At 44.1% G+C, this 18,334-nt stretch overlaps 1 protein-coding gene across 3 annotated transcripts in view; it reads left to right on the forward strand.

Moving 5' to 3' along the window:
- LOC147449129 (agamous-like MADS-box protein AGL11) overlaps nucleotides 1-17,551 on the forward strand; it is a 64,321-nt gene extending 46,770 nt beyond the window's left edge. For 2 of the 3 annotated variants that reach the window (XM_086521692.1, XM_086521691.1), the window contains exons 4-8: nucleotides 6,961-7,022; nucleotides 16,049-16,148; nucleotides 16,241-16,282; nucleotides 16,395-16,436; nucleotides 16,692-17,551. In XM_086521692.1, coding sequence (XP_086377818.1) covers nucleotides 6,961-7,022; nucleotides 16,049-16,148; nucleotides 16,241-16,282; nucleotides 16,395-16,436; nucleotides 16,692-16,856 — 411 coding nt within the window. In that variant the 3' untranslated portion in view covers nucleotides 16,857-17,551. The remainder of the gene's footprint in view (nucleotides 1-6,960; nucleotides 7,023-16,048; nucleotides 16,149-16,240; nucleotides 16,283-16,394; nucleotides 16,437-16,691) is intronic. The other variant, XM_086521693.1, reaches the window with a different exon arrangement.
- The last annotated feature ends 783 nt before the right edge of the window (nucleotides 17,552-18,334 follow it).

Raw genomic sequence — 18,334 nt, forward strand, 5'->3', positions numbered from 1 at the left:
GGTTCCTCTTGCATCTCAACCGCTGGGCATACCATTTCTTTATCCACCTCCCTGCTTGTCCCATCCTGTTCACTAGTCTCTGCTTCCATCTTAGAAACATCTACCGAAGGCTTGATCTCTCGAGTGACCCGTCTCCACATTGCCCTGATCCTAATCCTTGGATTAGGGGTTGTGGCCCCTCGAGGCAATCCCTAGGCATAGTGCCCAATTCTGCAACACTTGTAGCAGGCATTTGGGAATGAAGAAAATGCTAATTTTTGCCGGAATGCTCCAATACTCCCCATGTTCAAATCCATATACTTGGGGATAGGTTTGCTCATATTCCACAATATGTATGCCTTAATGTCCAGATCTGACCTTACCCGTTGCAACTTCGAAATGAAAATCACCCTACCTAGTGTGGCAGCTATGAAGTCAACGTGGTCTCAAAGCCAAAGAGAAAAGTCCTTGAGCGTGACCCACACCGGGAAGAAATCCATAAATTCTTCGTTTGGACAAAACTCGAGCGTCCAAGGCATAGCATAAGCAAAATGAGAACCTCCCCATATTCCTCCTCTCATTACCAAATCCTCAACAGTATGCGCGGAAGCACAACTTACCACATAGAACCCTTTTTCAGCTAGCATGAATTGGCTGATCGCATTTCTTTTGTTTGTGCCGCTATCGCCCACTCCCATAAGCCGGGAGTTGTCATACGCCGGTCCATAAAGTACAACACTATTGAGTGAGCACTTCATATCAAAAAGCTTCGAATCGCGGGTTCTTGGTTAAATTTTTCCTGAATCACAAAACCATTTTCAGCTTTGTTATGACTTTGCTTAATCACCCTGAGAAGAGTTTCTTTGGATAATGATCGAGTGCCAAGGACCGAGGGCTTTAAAATAAATTTTTTTCGCGAGAAAAAGATCCTTCTATTAGTTAATGAAAACTGTCCATAGGGCTACAACCATCTATGCAAGAGAGGGCTACAACAAGCATGATGGGGAGACTCTCCCAATGAAAAAACAACATATATACAATGAGGCTAAATCAAGAGATGGGAGAAGGGAAGAGCCACACAGGTGGACAGTAGTGCCATCTGAGCACCCCCTGGACTATGGTGTAGAAAGGCCTAGGGCTACAACAAGCATGATGGGGAGACTCTCCCAATGAAAAAACAGCATATATACAATGAGGCTAAATCAAGAGATGAGAGAAGGGAAGAGCCACACAGGTGGATAGTAGTGCCATCTGAGCACCCCCTGGACTATGGTGTAGAAAGGCCCAGGGCGCCAGAGTCGAAGGAAAGCCTCGCGGCGCTCCCGCATGCGGTCGGAGCTGCCCTGTAGTCCCTCAAGCTGTCCTCTAAGAGTATGGATCAGCTCTAGCCAAAAGTCACGAATAGTCTCTGCTGGTGGCACAGGGTGAGCCTCAAAGATGTGAAAACAGTGGGCATGCCAGATGAAACAAAGTGACATGCCATTGATGAGCTCCTAACACTCCTCTCTCTCTCTCTGCACCACTCGTGTGGAGTAAGCTCTGTAGCAGGCTGGAGTGTAGGACACCCCCCCTGCATCACTATCATCCTGCTGGTGGAAGATAGCTCAAACTAAAGTGCCGGGCCCGTGAGGGTGGACCAAGCCGCTGCCCCCCAAGTGTATTGTCAAGCCGTGGAGAGAGCAGGCATCAGCCGAAGAACTCATAGCCACACCTGCTGGGCCGAGGGACAGTCCCAAAGACAGTGACACTGACTCTCCACCAAATGGTCAAGGTGACTCGCCTCGGCTATCTGGAGTCCCACAACCTCTCCCAAAAGACTGCCAAGAACTAGACTGTGAGACCCTCCTCCTGCCAATGACGTGCTGCAGCGGGGAGGGCCTCTCTCTATGCTACTAGTATATGACGTCCCATTCGAATAGTGTACTGAAAGAACGGGACTCCTGGGTGGTCTACAGAAGAGAAGGGGTCCCTCCATAGCCACTCACTAGGATCCCACTGTACTCGTTCCAGCGGACAACACTCCCACGCCCATAGCCTCCAGTGTCCTGTCTCAAGAACTGCTCGGTCAGGGTCTATGACGCAGGTCCTCCCACAGATGCCCACTACTCGGATCCTCTGAAAACAGCACTCTACTACCTGCGGGGCCTCTACTGCAACTCGTTGTAGTCGTCCCCCACCTTGAAGCTCGAAGAACAAGGCTGAGACAGACTCTGAGCAGGCCTTGACTGAAATGAGATCCTCCAGTCATGTGAAGGCTCCCATCCACCGGGGTGCTACTGGCTCGAGAGGCGTGAGCCACTCAGCTGGAACTGACTCTGTGATGTCCTGACTCTGTGATGTCCTAACACATGCTCTGCACCCCTCTCATGCCCTATAGCTGGAAACCCTGCACCTCCTCTGACAAACATGTGAACTCTAACAAGTCACCTAGAGAGCGCGCTAGACCTGCTGCCATGGGATCCCAAGGGCTTTAAAATATTTTTTGGATAGGAGGTATCTGCATTCGCACTACCCTCCCTTTTCCTCCTCTTCGTTGTGAAGACAAAGGGTAGGCCCCACCCACCAGGATCAAATGATTCCTTGCCGTCTTGAGTCTCCAACACTGCCCCATGAGGGACCATACCAGAGGCACCAACTCCCCCAAAAGGGCCGGTAAGTAACATGCAACACACCGCTTACGAGCGCGTGCACTCCCTCTAAGCTTAATAAAATAAGCGCACTAAAGGATACAACTAAAAGCACACTAAAGGAGTTGATAAAAATTACTAAGTATCTCAAAAAGAGCTCTAATGAAATTGGGCAACAATCGTGCTTACATTTGGCCTCCCATGCTCCCTTGAGACGCGAACTAATCATAGCTGAGCAACAGGAGGAGAGCTCGCAATTGCCTGGGATAACTAAGCATCAGTCAACTCTTTGTACTCTTGCTCCCGCACAAAGCCTTGTTTCCGCACACCCAACCAACAGTCTCTGCCTCTAATCAACCCACCACATGCCTAAGCACACTCCCAAACGCGACTCTCAATACCCATGCACCATTGCAACCTTAGATCTCATATCCTAGTGCAGCCTTATGCCCCCATTGAAACTCCTTGCGCTCTCCTTTAAATGTAAAATTTAGAGATAAATCTCAAATTTGTCAGTAGGATTATACGAAATAGGTTTTTCTCGAGCATTGTTACACACATATACAGTTACGACGTGTAAGAATTAGTGGTGCTAATCCTAGAATTAAGACTGAAACTTCATACTTAAAATTAAATTGAGACTCAAGAGACGAGAACACTTGTTGAATTCATTTGATTGAATGTATGAAACTAAGTACAATAGGCTCCTCATATAGGAGGAGTTTAAATGAGTACAACAGGCTCCTCATATAGGAGTTGAAGAGTCACAAATGAAAAGACGCGTCTCATGATGAAGAGACATGATTGTCGACATAAAGCATCCCCCCCTGTGTCCAATGTGAGGGAGCCCTCTGCTATCCTGCATCCCCCGTCCCATCCCCGCCAAAAATCCTCTCATCCCCTTGGGTCCCTTGTGACTCTGAAAGACATATCCTTTGGACGAAGAGTTGTAACCATTGGGTGAAGGGGTGTGACCAGCCATCGAAGGAGTGTGGCTTTTGGCAAAGAGACATGTCTCTAGAGCAAAGATTCAGACCATCCAAGTGCAGGGGTCCTCCTTGCTATGTCACTTCTCGTATCTGCAACTAGGACGACTAGATGTAATAATGTAACATAGCCACAATCGTGAGATTCCCTCCCATTTAAAACGAAACCCAGGGGTAGTTGTAGAAACTCCGAGAGAAGGAAAAAATATATGTTGTAGTGCTTCTGTGTCCAAAGCTCTTATTGTTAAATCCCATTTCATGCCACTATTATTGACCATAACTATTTTGCTAAACTGAAAACTTATCATAGCTGCAATAACCGTTTTCCCATGTTTTCAGTTATCGCGAGGGATAGATTGGGAATTTTGAAAAATTTCTAAGGTATATTGGGAATTTTAGTTCTCATCATTGTCGAAAGTATGAGTGTCACATCTGTAACTTGGTAAGAATTCTTATCGAAATAAGGGCTTGCAAGGAATTTTGTCACATCTTCATATTGTGTATGAGAAAATATTGAATCTTTCTCTGCTTTGAGTGAAACTATTGGTAAATTGAGTTGAGTTTTCTGTTGAGTGAATGATCGAGATAGAGTAGTATTTGGAGATACATCCATTGGTAAAGTTTATCAATGGAACCAGTTGTATCCAAAGATTCAATTACAGTCGTGCTGCAAGAGTCTACATCTGATTTATCTTTTGCGCTGTTGAAAGTAAGGACTGGAGTCTTCAATTACAGTCGTGCTGCAAGAGTCTACATTTGATTTATCTTTTGCGCTGTTGAAAGTTAGGACTGGAGTCTTCAAGTTCGGAATGCTATTGGCTCTCCACAATCTCTCTAATCACTGTAATATAAGGCTACATGCATACAGTACCTTCTTTTTGGGTGGTTGTGCTTCTGTGTACATTACCTTCTCTAGTTTGTGCTTGCATCCTTTTCTTCTCTTTCTGGTTGTTTCACCTTCTCTGGCTAGTTCTCTTGCTTCCATCTGGGTCATTCACCAGGAGAGTAAGCATCAACAGCGAGTCCGGAGTCGGAGCCTTGAGCACAACAGCTTTGTTAATGGAGCACAACGAGTTGCATCGAGGTAGTAGATGTTGGGATTCAGGACAACTGGCCGGACATCCCACTTACTACTAACCCATCTATTAACTTAACCTATATACACTTATTCTTTAATATACAAAAAAATAAGGAGTTGCAACAGGATAACGTTGCTGTGCGCTCTACCCAAAGCAGGTCTCTCTCTCTCTGCTCTCGCACTTGCACTCGCACACGCTTCCCACGGTACCTTCAACTGGTATCAGAGCAAGGTTTGTGCTTGCCGTTTTTGTGTCCGTGCGCACGTACTTTCAAAAGTGCAAACACGTTTCCGATTTCGGCATCGGCAAATTCATCGTTCCAAGAGCGTTTCCAATAGGTGTCCTGGGGTTTTACCTCCCTTTCGAAGCTGTTCGTGCAGTTGAAAGCTTCATCCGAGCTACGCTTTAGAAGTTGTATTTTTCAACTCCAGTATTTTTGACAGTGGATGTACGTTGAGTCGATAACTGCCATATGTACCTTTGTGGAGCCGATTTGGCTTGTTTTTTGCAGTCCCGACCGTTTCTGAGACTCGGTTCGGAGGCCCTTTCTGAGACTGGGCTGGTTTCTTGTCTGCATAACCTTTTGTGAGGGTCGATAGCGTGAGGTTTTCTTGAGTTGGGGGATTCTCGAATATTGAGATCCTTTCGGTGATACAGGTTGTTGCAGTATCCCTTTTTCGTGGCCTCACCATAGGACATGTATAGAGAGGGCTAGGTGCATTTGACTCCCTGTTGGCAGTCTTGCGTCAGCTTTTTGACTTTTTATGCACAGTTGGTGGTTGATGCGTCTGTCTTATGCTCTGAGAGCATTACTTTTGATGCATTATTGATCTCTTGTGACAGTTTTGGATTGAGATTTTGTCAGTTTTTTTGGGGAAACTCTGTCGAATTTTTCCCAGATGTACCAGTGTTTATCGCCATATTATCTTTAGCTTACAGCTATGTCATCTAGTGGTGAAAATGATATTTACAATATCCGGAAATTTGATGGGACGAATTTGCCATCTGGAAAGAGCAGATTCAAGATGTTCTTATACAAAAAGGCCAGCTGGATCCTATCATGGAGCGCCCAGAGGCGAGTATACAGATGTTGAGTGGGAGAGACTTGATGCTAAGGCCAAATCTACCCTCTGTTTACATTTGGCCGAATCTGTGTACTTTACTATAGTTGGAGAAAGGACTCCTAGAGATGTATGGGATAAGTTGTGTTCTAGTTATGAGAACAAAAGTGTCACTAATAAGGTTTTCTTGATGAAGAAGCTGTTTGACCTTCGTATGAAGGAAGAGGGCACTATTTCTACTCACATTAATGAGTTCAATATCATTTTCACTCAGTTGACGACTCAGTTTGGTCTTCGATGAGGAAATCAAATGTATCTTCTTGCTATGCAGTTTACCCTCGTCTTGGGATACGTTCTGTACTGCGATTAGTAATTGAGCACCTGGTACCGGTCTAGTGTACAACGACGTCCTTGGGAGTCTGTTTATCGAGGAGATTCGCAGGAATCTCTTGAAGGCAAGAAGGATGGTGATGCGTATGTTGCTAGTGATAGACAGAGGGGGCCCACTCAAAGTCGTGCCAAAAGCAAGGAACATGGGGGCTCATACAGTAAGTCTCGGGGTTCTATGCGTAATGTCGAGTGCTATCACTGCCATAAAAAAGGGCATGTGGAGAAGGATTGCAGGAAATGGTAGCAAAGCAAGAAGGATAAACAATCCGGTGACACTTCTAAGTCTGATGACTCAAACAAGGGCAAAGCAAAGTTAGAGGAGATCAATGTGCTAGAGTCTTCAAATGCTCCTATTGTAGAGACTCTTCCAACGGTTGTTATGCCACTTACCTCTGACGTATTAGTCTTCATAGGAGATCTACTTGTCAGTCTTTTGTTATATCTAAACTTTCTACTCTGGTATGGATCTCTGTAATGCCCCTCCTTGTCCTTGTGTCTTATGTATTGTTGGGTCTCATAGCAAGTGGCATACATGAGCTGTGGATGTAAATGTTTTAAGTTAGTCCATGTATGTCTCATTCGATTGATATCCATTTGTATGTCCCATTTGATTTGTATGCTTTTGTATGGTAAAAGTGAATTAAAAATGGCGCGAAATGAATCTTTCTGTTGAACCCACATGTTTGCATATTTGCGAGTGACAACCCCCCTCCCCTTGTAATTTTTGATGTACAAAAGATTTTGAGATGATTATAAAAAATTAGTATCCAAGATACTTTAAATTGTGCTGAATAATTTGTCACTTATATAATGAGTTGTTTGTACTTGGAACGTGCAGTATTGGAGGTATAAGGCAATGCAATGGAAAGAAAAGCTCACGTACATGGAGGAGAGATATAGGTAAACAAAAGACTGATATTTTGTATTATTTTGTTAGAATAGAATCCAAACCAAATAAATTATGAAGTGAGTACATTAGGATCCCAGCGATAATAGCATTTGATACATTTGAAACAGGTAACGAAAGAAGATATGGTTGCATGATAATTGCATTTATGTAAGCATGTGGCCAAAGATTCAAATTATAAATCTTTTATTTTTTACCAAACTCACAATTGTGAGTGTACACATTGTTAGCGATTTGCGATCATGACGGCGAGGATTGCCTTATTCCACTCGTCCGAGTTCTTCATTTTACCAATGGAAATAATCAATTTCTTGCTTTCTTAAGTAACCTCTATGAAGCTAGTTGTTGAGAGGATATTTTCAAAAACCCGACCGTTGTTTTCCTTCTAGACTTGCTAAAGTAGTAGAATTTAACAATTTTTGTACAAATTAGAAGCGTTTGGCTTTTCACCACTATCCCTTCCAAGAATAAATCGTTCTTGAAGAACCCTATCTGCCAGCTCTTATGAATCCATTTGCATATCTTGCTTGCCAAGCCACAATCTGTCAGGTACTCCTTGAATAAGTGAGGGAGGTCCTCACTTGTCGTTTTATACCCAAAGCATCCATCTGTCTGATCCAATACCTCCGGCTAGAACCTTGACCCCGATCGATAGAGCAAAGCCCCCCATAGTACCTTCCACAAAAAGATCTTCATCGAAAGCGGCCATTGTGGAATCTAGATGTTATTTGCTATCACCACCCATCTTGATTCCGGTTCCTTTTCCCATTGCTTGTTAAGGGGGGGAGAACCAATCAGTTTTGAACATTAGAGTGTTGTAAATGTCCTTGGGTTGTGGTTTATAAAACTGTCTACGCTTCAAGACCACTGCCAGGCTTTTCACTCAAACTTAGGGTTCAAGCCAACTAGCCAAACACCCATCTTACTGACCATACTAACCTTATCTATTCATTGGTAATATAGATCATCAAGAAGTAGTGAAGCATGCCAATCCTCACTAAGAACTCTACCTAAAACTCTCTGCGCTGTTCTTTTTTGCACAGCATGTCGAGCACGTAGGCATCCGTACAAGCACTCTTCACAAGTGGTATCAGAGCCGAATTGTTGCGAGCGAGATTCCAAGCTGATTTAAAGCTGATTTTTAGTCGTTTTTGTGTACTTACAGAGGAGAGTATTCAGCCAAATCAGCTGATATATAGTCATTCTTGAGTACTTATAGAGAAAAATATTCAACCATGTGGTCCTTTGATTACACACACATTGGAGTACATTAGTGTGTGCTTATTATAGAATTTTGAACAAGAAATCTACAGGCAAACTCATTTAGGAGCTGATTTTATTAAGATTTGAAGGCATTTTGTTGTTATTGTTCAAAGTCTGGCATATTAGCAAAAACAAGTTCCGTAGGTGTATTTTTTACCAAAAGATATATTTTTTATCATAATTTTGTCATACATACACACATCTACGTAACCCAAGACTTATTTTGGGGGTTTTGGTATTTTGTGGACGTTGGTGTAGCCAAATTCAGTTGACCATAGAAGATGGTATGGATATGCTAGCAGGTGCATGGCAAACAGCTAGAGCAAATACAAAGATCTTGGGTAGACACACAGCAACGAAAGTGTATAACGATGTGGTTTTTTAGGCCATAAGGGCTCCAAAAAGGGTTAATGGAGTGCCAAGAAAAGGTGATTTGAGGTGCGGTTTTTTTGCTTAAGATTGTAGAGCTTAAAGTGGTGAGTGAGCTGGTCCAGACAGCTCATCAAACGAAGCCACGATGTGCAAGTTATTGAAGTTTGAAACTGGAAGAGGTTGTAGATCCAAGACAGACAGGGCAGATGCTGACAGGGGATCAAAGCAGGTTTCAGTGTATGGGTGTGTAGAGCTTGTAATACGGAGCCCGTTAGTCTTTTCAAATCGGCATTTGCATTCCTGGAGGTCAAGTTTATTGCCATATGAAGTTTTGTCGGGGGCCGGTTCTGAGCCGGGTTGACCGCTTTGAAAATGTGTTAGATTTACACCACTCTGCTGCTTCACACAGGTCTAAGGCCCTTCCTTGTATGGCCAATGTCTCCGGGCTGGCCACCCATAGTCTAAGTTGTACCTAGTCCGACCGCTCGAGTTTGGGAGCGGCCGCCCACCTTGTCCGAGCGCCCTCATATATGTTTCTTTTCTTGTTGGGTCGTGGGGGTTTTTATCTAGCATTGCCCTGCCTCCCCGTGAGCATCTTTATATGGGGCCAGGGGGGTACCCACTTCCACAGATTACAGATCACACATATTGTCATTGCATATTGGGTCTCTTGCTCTAGTAGTGAGTGGGGGCACATTGCCCCCTCTTCACCACACATAGCGTTCTCTCTCTCTCTCTCTCTCTCTCTCTCTCTCTCTCTCTCTCTCTCTCTCTCTCTCTCTCTCTCTCTCTCTCTCTCTCTCTCTCGTGCAATCTCACATGGTATCAGTCGCCAGTGTTGAGGGCGCACCACTCGCATCAAGGTACTCCTCCCAAGAAGAACCAGCATTGGCGTTTTTATGCAGATCTGCCAGTGTTTGGCAAACAACCAGGCACACGCGTGGACAACTCGTTTTCATTGCGGAGGACTTCCCTCCACCTACATTTTTGCAAATCTGGCCAACGTTTTTGCTTATGGCTGCCAAGGGCTACAATTCTGGGGCAGTTTCGTCGCTGAAAAATCCTCCCGGTACCTGTGTTTTTCAACCAGCAATCTGCGTTTTCAGCTAGTGCAAGAACATCAACGTTTTTTGCACCACATGCACAGGAAGACCCTTGCGTTTTTGCTGGAGGGCACCATATCTACATTTTAGGGCTGAATTGCCAACGGTTTTGGCAAGCAGGTTCGCGTCTTTGCAAGAGGGGGGCAGCGCTATCCGGACCCTATAGATCTTGCCTTGTTGGCGAGATTCCTCTTCATTTGCTTCAGATTTCAGCCATACATACCTGCTGTTTTCTCCGTTTTCAGCCCACTTTGGGTTGCTACATTGATTCCCCGCCCTCTCTAGACCCTCTGCACCGCTCCGGACCATGCCGAGAGCGTACGAGCACGCTGAAAATCGCTGGACAGCAACGTTTTCATCACCTGGCAGTTGTGTATTTGGGTGGACAGCAGCCACATGGTTTGAGTTTTTTACAGAGGATGAAGTTACCCCCTGCAAGAACACCATCTGATGGTGGTCCATGCGGTCTCTCATTGATTGCTGCAGTACACGGTGTCTTCAACGTCAGCTTGATCATCTACAGCCGTATCATACAATCCTTGGGAGATCCATTCATTCCAGCTATCATTCGGTGGTTACACACTCCAGGTTGTACACTCTAGAGGGGGTGGTGACTAGTGGTTTGCTATGGACACACCTACGCATTCATCAGAGGAGTTCACGCAAGATATGTCCATGCTCATGGCATATGGGATTTTTGGCATTCCCAGAGAAGACACCACCAACTTGGGTGGACAGACACTTACCACTTGACTTTGACACGTCAGATCACTTGCTTACACGGGAACATCTACATGGACTTAGGGAGAAGATCTTAGATCTCTTCTTGAACAGGTTCATTGCTTGGATCTACAGACTCGAGTGGGACTTCAGTGCTTTGGACTCTCTTGGAGAGTTTACCCGCGAGATGCGGGAGATCAAGCATCTTGCGACTACATTCGGAGTCACTCGGAGCTTGGCTTGGATGATAGTGCAGTTGCTCTTCTACACTCCTGACCATTTGGATTGCTACCTTCAACGTTGCTTACACTCACCCTCGATAACCTTACAACAGACTTATCCCCCTCCCCCGACCTGGGCAGTAGGCCACTCAGATATCATTCACATTGAGAGCCACAACGAGATGCGATGTGGTGGCGTTGTTGGCGTGGATTTTGTTTTGGTTGACACCAGAGGATTGGAGGCAGGAGATACACGCAAGATTGCGCAGACGGATTGGTGTGGCCTTTTCTCTTCTCAAAGGATCTTCACAACGTAGACTGCTCAGTCTGGCTTCCCTACTTCTACAAGATGATTACGGTGTAGTCAGCTTGGTCTGACCACACCTCTTCTCATAGGCCCTTCACAGCGTAGACTGTTGAGTCCGGTTTTCCCCTCATCTTGGATTACTCTACCTATTGACAGGACACCATCCGGTGGTGATCCGTGCGGTCTCTCAATGACTGCTACAGCTTACGGTAGCTTCTACAACGCAGACTGCCTAATTTGGCTTTTCTTGATTCGTAGGAGGTTTATATCATAGATTGCCCTACATCTAGCCTTATTGGAGTTTTACACGGCTTAGCCACCTGGCAAGTTCATGCATTGACAGGCTTCCGTGCATTCTCATGAGAATTCCTGGGCTTCTCCATTTTCTCCAGACGGTTTGACTACAGACACCACAAATCCTATTGGGAAGGACACTTGCAGGTCTATTGGCACTTCTTTCATGACAACGAGTTGTTTTTTACACTCAATTTGGGACCTTCATGCAGTATCTTTACATTGCATTAGCGGAGTACAACAGTTTTCTACACTGCTTGTGACGGCATCACATCATGGATATTTCTTGGCGATTGGGATATCCCATACTGCTGCTACACTCGTGGAGTATTGTCCTTCAGTGGAAATCGCTGCAGACATCTTCATCATTTGTCTCACATCTTCAGCTTCATGCGGTTTGTTCAGTATAAGGTGCTGAGAGGGGGTGTTAGATTTACACCACTTTGTTGCTTCACACAGGTCTAGGGCACTTCCTTGTACGGCTAGTGTCTCCGGGCTGGCCCACCATAGTCTAGCTTGTACCTGGTCCGGTTGTCCACCTTGTTCAGGCGCCCTCATATATATTTCTTTTTTTGTTGGGTTGTGGGGGATTTTATCTGGCATTGCCCTACCTCCCCTTGGGAACCTATATGTGGGGGCAGGGAGGTACCCACTTCCACATATCACAAATCACACATATTGTCATTGTGTATTGGGTCTCTTGCTCTGGTAGTTAGTGGAGGGTTGATTGCCCCCTCTTCACCACTCATAGCGTCTCTCTCTCTCTCTCTCTCTCTCTCTCTCTCTCTCTCTCTCTCTCTCTCTCTCTCTCTCTCTCTCTCACACACACACACACACACACACACACTTTCGCACACGCGCACTCTCACAACACTAGGTCCCATGAAGGAGTTTCCCGCGAGACGGAAAGTTGCAGAAAGGCTGGCACTAGACCTCAGAAGCTGGATTGCTGGCTGATCCGATCCCTTGGCAGGAAAATCTCATGTTGATGGTAAAGCGCTGGTCCCATGGAGAGCCTAAAGATGCTGATACATGTTCATGTATTGACAAGCTTCCGGTCATTCTCATGAAGGTTCCTGGGCTTCCCCATTTTCTCTAGACGGTTTGACTACAGACACCACAGATCCTATTGGGCAGGACACTTGCAGGTCTGTTGGCACTTCTTTTACGACAAGGAGTTGTTCTCACACTCAGTTTGGGACCTTCACGCAGTATCTTCACCTTGTATCGGCAAAGTATAGGTGACGACACTTTACCAATGGAGATATCTTGGCGATCTGACACCCAAGAAAACTCCTACACTCGTGGAGTTCGTCGGACTATTGTCTTTCGGTGGACATCGTAGCAAACATCTTCATGATTTTCCGCACAACTTCAGCTTCACGCGGTTTGTTCAGCATCAGGCTTACACCACTCTGTTGCTTCAAAGGTCTAGGGCATACTTGAACGGCTAGTATGTCTCCGGGTTAGCCACCCATAGTGTCGGTTGCTCTTGGTCCCCCGGTCGCCTGAGTTTGGGGCCGATCGTCCACTTTTGTCCGGGTGTTCATATATATCACCATATCTTGCGTTTGTAGTCTACTGTCTCTCTCTCCTCTCTCACGCTTTCGCACACGTGCACTCTCACAAAGTGTGTCATCTAGAAGTTTTTGAAGCTCGATCAGGTTCTGGACTATGCTATGCAGCGTATGGAGCTAACAAGAGGAGATTGCATGTCAATCGGAGCCCGGAGCGTGAAGTTCTGGCCGGTCGAAGTTGGCAATTGGGGATGACCTTGGAGGATCTAGTATTTTTTGCCATTTTGGTAACTCAATTCGAGGCCTCAGAGGAGTCGGGATGCAGCACAGAGGAGGGAGTTTGAAGCCAGGGAGATGAGCTTTCAGTAGGGGTTGTCGGCTCAAGCATCAGACCCTTGTGCATCAATTGGCAAGCTTGGAAAGAGGGGAGAAAAAATGATTCTTTTTGAAATCTTCTAAGTATTTTGAAAGGCCTTGGAGGGCCACTGAACCTGGGGCTGCCACGTGGCACCAAATGAGCCCACATGGGAGGGCACAAGTTGGAAACGAAGTTTATATATACTATAACTTGGCCTATAATGTGTGTTTCAAGGCGAGAAGAGTAAGCTCTCTCAAGTGGTGGCCGTGGTGTCTGTTGCATGGGTGCTGCTCTGCCGTGGTTGATAACGCCGTGGGCGACCGTTGGCGCGAGCTGTTGTTGGCGGTGCACTTTTGGTAGTTGCCATTGGCGGCGCTCTCGAAGGCAATGATGTGGCATTTGTTGGCAGTTGGTCTCGCGGCCCTTACGGGCGCCAAAGTTTTGAACCATAAGGGGGGGGCCTCTAGCGCTAGCGCTAGTAGAGGGGGATCCTTCCCACGCAGATACTGAAGAGAGAGAGAGAGAGAGAGAGAGAGAGAGAGAGTGGAGGCCTACCAAGAGGCAACTCACATGCAAGCTTACTAAATCGATGGGGACACTTGTCTGGTGGTCCTTGACTTACTAAACATGGTCTATGGGGCTTTATAAAGCAACATTTTTCGCCCATTTGGGGGGCTTTTTTGCACTATGGAAGCTGGTAGAAGCGGGGAGTGGAGTTGTTTTGGTTGAAGCTCGGCATTTTGGCTTGGTGATGGTTGTAATACCTCTCTGATAAGCACTACGAAGCCATTCTCCCACTTTTTAGTTTCATTTCTTTCCTTCCCCTTCCTTTTTCCTCGCTCTTTTGTGTGTGCTTGTACCTGCAGAGGTGTGCGCCCGTGGACAACTTCATGGTGCAAAGAGAGCAGAATTGGATTGTGGTGTGAGTTGGAAGTGGTGTGTTGAGTAGTCGTGGTGCATTTGGGTTGAATGGTGGTTTTGTCGTGTAACGTGCACATCTAACCCTATGTGCATGTGGACAAGCTGCTACTTCATGACAATGGTTCAATTAGCCTAGCTTAGGAAGTGTTCTGACACTTTTGTGAGTCTATTCGTAGACCGTGCATGCCCAGGCACTTAGAGTAGATGCATATCCTTTGGTTGCACACAGCATGATCATCAGCATTATCATCAAAATCCATCAGGAGCATTTTCCAATACATAAAACCTATTTTCCCTATTTTAGCCATTTTTCACTTATTATTTTTAAGTGACTTTTGTTGGGAACTGGTAGGGCAAATGAGCCAAGGCAATATAAAAGGAAACCTATCGCTAGTGCAATCTGGCAGAAGAGCGGGAAGTGCACAGGCAAGTGACCTTGCAGCATGCATCTCTCTCTCTCTCAAGCAAGGACTGTACAGAACCTGGACTTTTTCAGCAATAAAACCCAGTGTTTTCAGCATTGATTCACTTGTGTTTTCAGCCCCTGGACAACGCTTTTGCAGCCCCTGTACCAGCGTTTTCCAGCAAGCTGTTCAGCGTTTTAAAGACCAGCAACCCAGCGTTTTTCAGCCAGTAAAAACCAACGATTCAGGCCAAGAAATCATCGTTTTTCAACCAACCAAACCAGCATTTTGGAATAAACCTCCCACATGTCCATCATAGCCCATTTCTCACATAGGCTCAGCCATTTTGTTTTTTCCAATCCTACTAGTAGCAAACTTGAGGAGCATGTTCAGTCTTTTGTCTTCTCCACCTTTCTGTTTTGGGAGTTCTTTCTGTTGACCAATCACCGTAGGCATTCAAATTATATATCTTGTTGCAAGAATCAGAGTGATCGCATATAAACACAAATAATTTATGTGTAAATATACAAAATATTTAAGCTTACTGCAAGTGTGCTAATGAATGAAGAAAGCACAAATTGCTAGTAACTAAATTAGGGTTACTGGAAGGGTGCTAGTGGCTACATAACGCACAAATTGCTAATTTACATACCATATCATATTTTCTCCCATTGAAATGTTGAAACTAGGATTATATCAATGCACGTATAAAGCTTGGAAGGGAGGAAGAAGCTTACTAGCACATAAGATAAAGTAATCGTTAAGAGTACAAGTACGAAGATGAGCCGGCCTTAGAAATAATGTATGTATATGCAAACAACAAGGGAATGGAGCCCCTTAGTGAGGAAAAAAGGTGTCTCACTGGTCCTTAGTGTGTTCACGTGCATCACTACCAAAATTTGGTAGAGGTCTGCTGTAGACAAAGGTATGGGTCACTTTGGAGTGGGTGGCTGATTGCGTTTAGATACCAACAGGCAGCCAAAACTCGAACAATCCACCATTCTGAAGGACAATTAGGCTGAGTCTGCCCTGCATCTATTGAGTTTGGCCGAGAACTCGGTACGCAGATCTTTGTATTGATTTATGCTCGTGTGTGTGTGTGTGTGTGTGTGTGTGAGAGAGAGAGAGAGAGCATATATTGGTACCTAGTTTTACACCCACTATTGGGCACTAGTAGTTAAGAGGTTGATATTGAACTACAGACATGGTTTTGAGTTGGGTTTCATTTCATGCAACAAAGTCCTCTCAAGGCGTAGACGGCATTAGTGGGGATGTCATAGTATTTAGTCAGTGCTAGGCATGATGGAGCTGATGGTTGGTGACTACGACGAGTCTATATTGTCGTATGCGCGAGTACCATACCTTGGACTTGCCTTTAAAGGTGAATTTGGGCTTATCCTGGATTCATCTAGGTATATATATATACACACACACACACATGGAATGTGGTACCCAGTTATAGACCTACACTCCAATGTTTATGCTTTTCATTTTCTGTTCATGCTTATATGGAAGCTTTTCTGGCTTCTGGTGCTTTAGAAACTTAAATGGTGAAAACCTTGCTGGATTGGAAGTTAAAGATTTGCAAAACCTGGAAAACGAGCTCTGCGCCAGCGTAAATCGAGTGAGGGCAAGAAAGGTACAATTACATCATATTCATCTGTGAAGCGAATTGGGTGTAGTTAAAGAGGTACAAGAAAATTGATTTATTTGTTAATTATGTCCAAACAGATTCAACTTTTGATGGAACACATCCAAGATTTTCGCCAAAGGGTGTGAAGAGCCTGCAAAACCCACTTCATAAAAATATTGTTTTGTTTAATTGCCTCATTTCAAGTTCAGTCCTCAATTTCTCATGTTTTTTTTTTTCTATTTTGATATATAGGGGCTAATGCTTTCACAACACAATGAGCTCCTCAAGTATAAGGTGACCTAATTTTAAAATCTTCTTCCTTTTTCGAAAAAGGAAAACAGTAAAGAAAATAAAGTACAATGTAAAGAATCTATACAAATTAATCTATAGATCCCTTTTTTTTTTTTTAAGTTACATTAATGTAAAGAATCTAGACAAATTAATCCCCAAGGGAAGGGAAAGGGGAAGTCCCACAAAAAGAACAAAAATAATTCGTATATTTCTACACGGAAAAGCTTTTCTCATTTCTTGTTGTGTGTGATGATACAGCTCCTTGAAGCTTCACCTTTGCAAGCATGTAGTGTTACCAGAGAAACCACCCCCCAAGATATCCAAGGCTTCTCAAGCATTAAAGGTGGCTCTGTCAAGCCATGGGCGCTTGCACAAGGTATTGTAAGTGCTGCTCAAATGGCCCTCCAACTCGCATGTCCCTGAATGTGAATTAGAGCTTAATGTAATATTCTAAACTCAACAATAAGCCTCCCTTGAATACTTTGGATTGAACCTTCACTAAGAAGTTGAGATGTAAGGAAAAATAATACTTATTATTTGAGGTCTCTTGGGGTTGTTCCTACGTTGTTGAAATCAAAAGATACATTTTATTAACCACATCATTGGAAGATAGGTTAGGCAAACAAAGAATTGCTCATCATTAAAACAATTCATATTATGGCATAATACCATGGCACTTATCGTGATGTGGCAAGGTAACAAATATTATACAATGCACACAATAGAAGCCTACAACTAGTAGGTCAAGCAATATGGGAACACAGCTGTTTGGGTTCTCCAGTGTTCTTTGGCAAAAATGCTAATTAGTAACTTGTATTTTATAAGGGACTCACAAATAAGAAACATGGAGGTATAAAGGCCTTTCTTCAAGAATATCTGGAAGGCCAGGAACTGTCGTGTCTTTGATAGCGACCTCTATGTGGTTAGCTTCTCAGAGATTGTACAAGAAAGAACCCTCGCCATTCGGTCAAGCCTTGTGGTGTGAAGGACTGAGCTTTTGGTAATAGCACGTTCCTAGGTATTTCTAACTAGGCTCTGATGTAACCATCTGCCCCTCAACATGAGCTTGATGCTGATTTGTGATTTGTACATTTCTTGGTAGCATTCTAGTACAATTACTCACAATTGTGAGTTTTGTCACACAAAACAACAAGGAGGTGTCACTACATATCTACAACATTGTAGATACATGATGGAGTGGAAGTGTGCGAGCTTCAAAATTCTTACATGTGTCCTTAGTCCAAAGAGAAAAAACTCACAAAGAACATCCTTATTTTATAATAAAAGAACAATAATTAGTAGAACTTTGTTAGGGACAAATAAAATATTGAGCCTTTTATACTTGAGCTTCATGACATGCAAAATGTGTTTGCAGATTATAATTATAAACTAGTAACATTCGCAACAGAGAAAATCACAATAATGACATGTATCAATACTAATCACAACAACAAAGAATGGCATATAAAATTTCAAGCAATGACGTCATTGATGTGCTTACAAAATTTTATTAAATGTATAGTCACATTTATCAAGGTTTTCATACTTTTGTGTGTATTTTGCTTGAATATAAGACATTTTCAGCAAGTTATATGCATACACAAAGTACTAGTCATATGATCAACTTGATTATTGCAAAATGTTGCTACGAGTGATAATTTCTCTCGAGCTTATCTTAAGTTTGCAAGGATAGAGACATGATATATTGAACTCGATGTAATTTTGCAATTATAGTGACTGACATGAAACCCCAAGAAAAAAAGATTTGTAAAAGCACGAGACCTTGTGGGATCGACCAACGACCCAGAATACCTCCATCCCATTCTGCATGGCGAGTAAGGCCGTTTTGCCTCGCTGCATGAGCTCAATCTCTGAAAGGATTCCAATTACTTATTACTAGT

This window comes from Adiantum capillus-veneris, chromosome 10, assembly GCF_014529385.1.
Source record: "Adiantum capillus-veneris isolate H3 chromosome 10, ASM1452938v2, whole genome shotgun sequence".
Lineage (NCBI taxonomy): Eukaryota > Viridiplantae > Streptophyta > Polypodiopsida > Polypodiales > Pteridaceae > Adiantum > Adiantum capillus-veneris.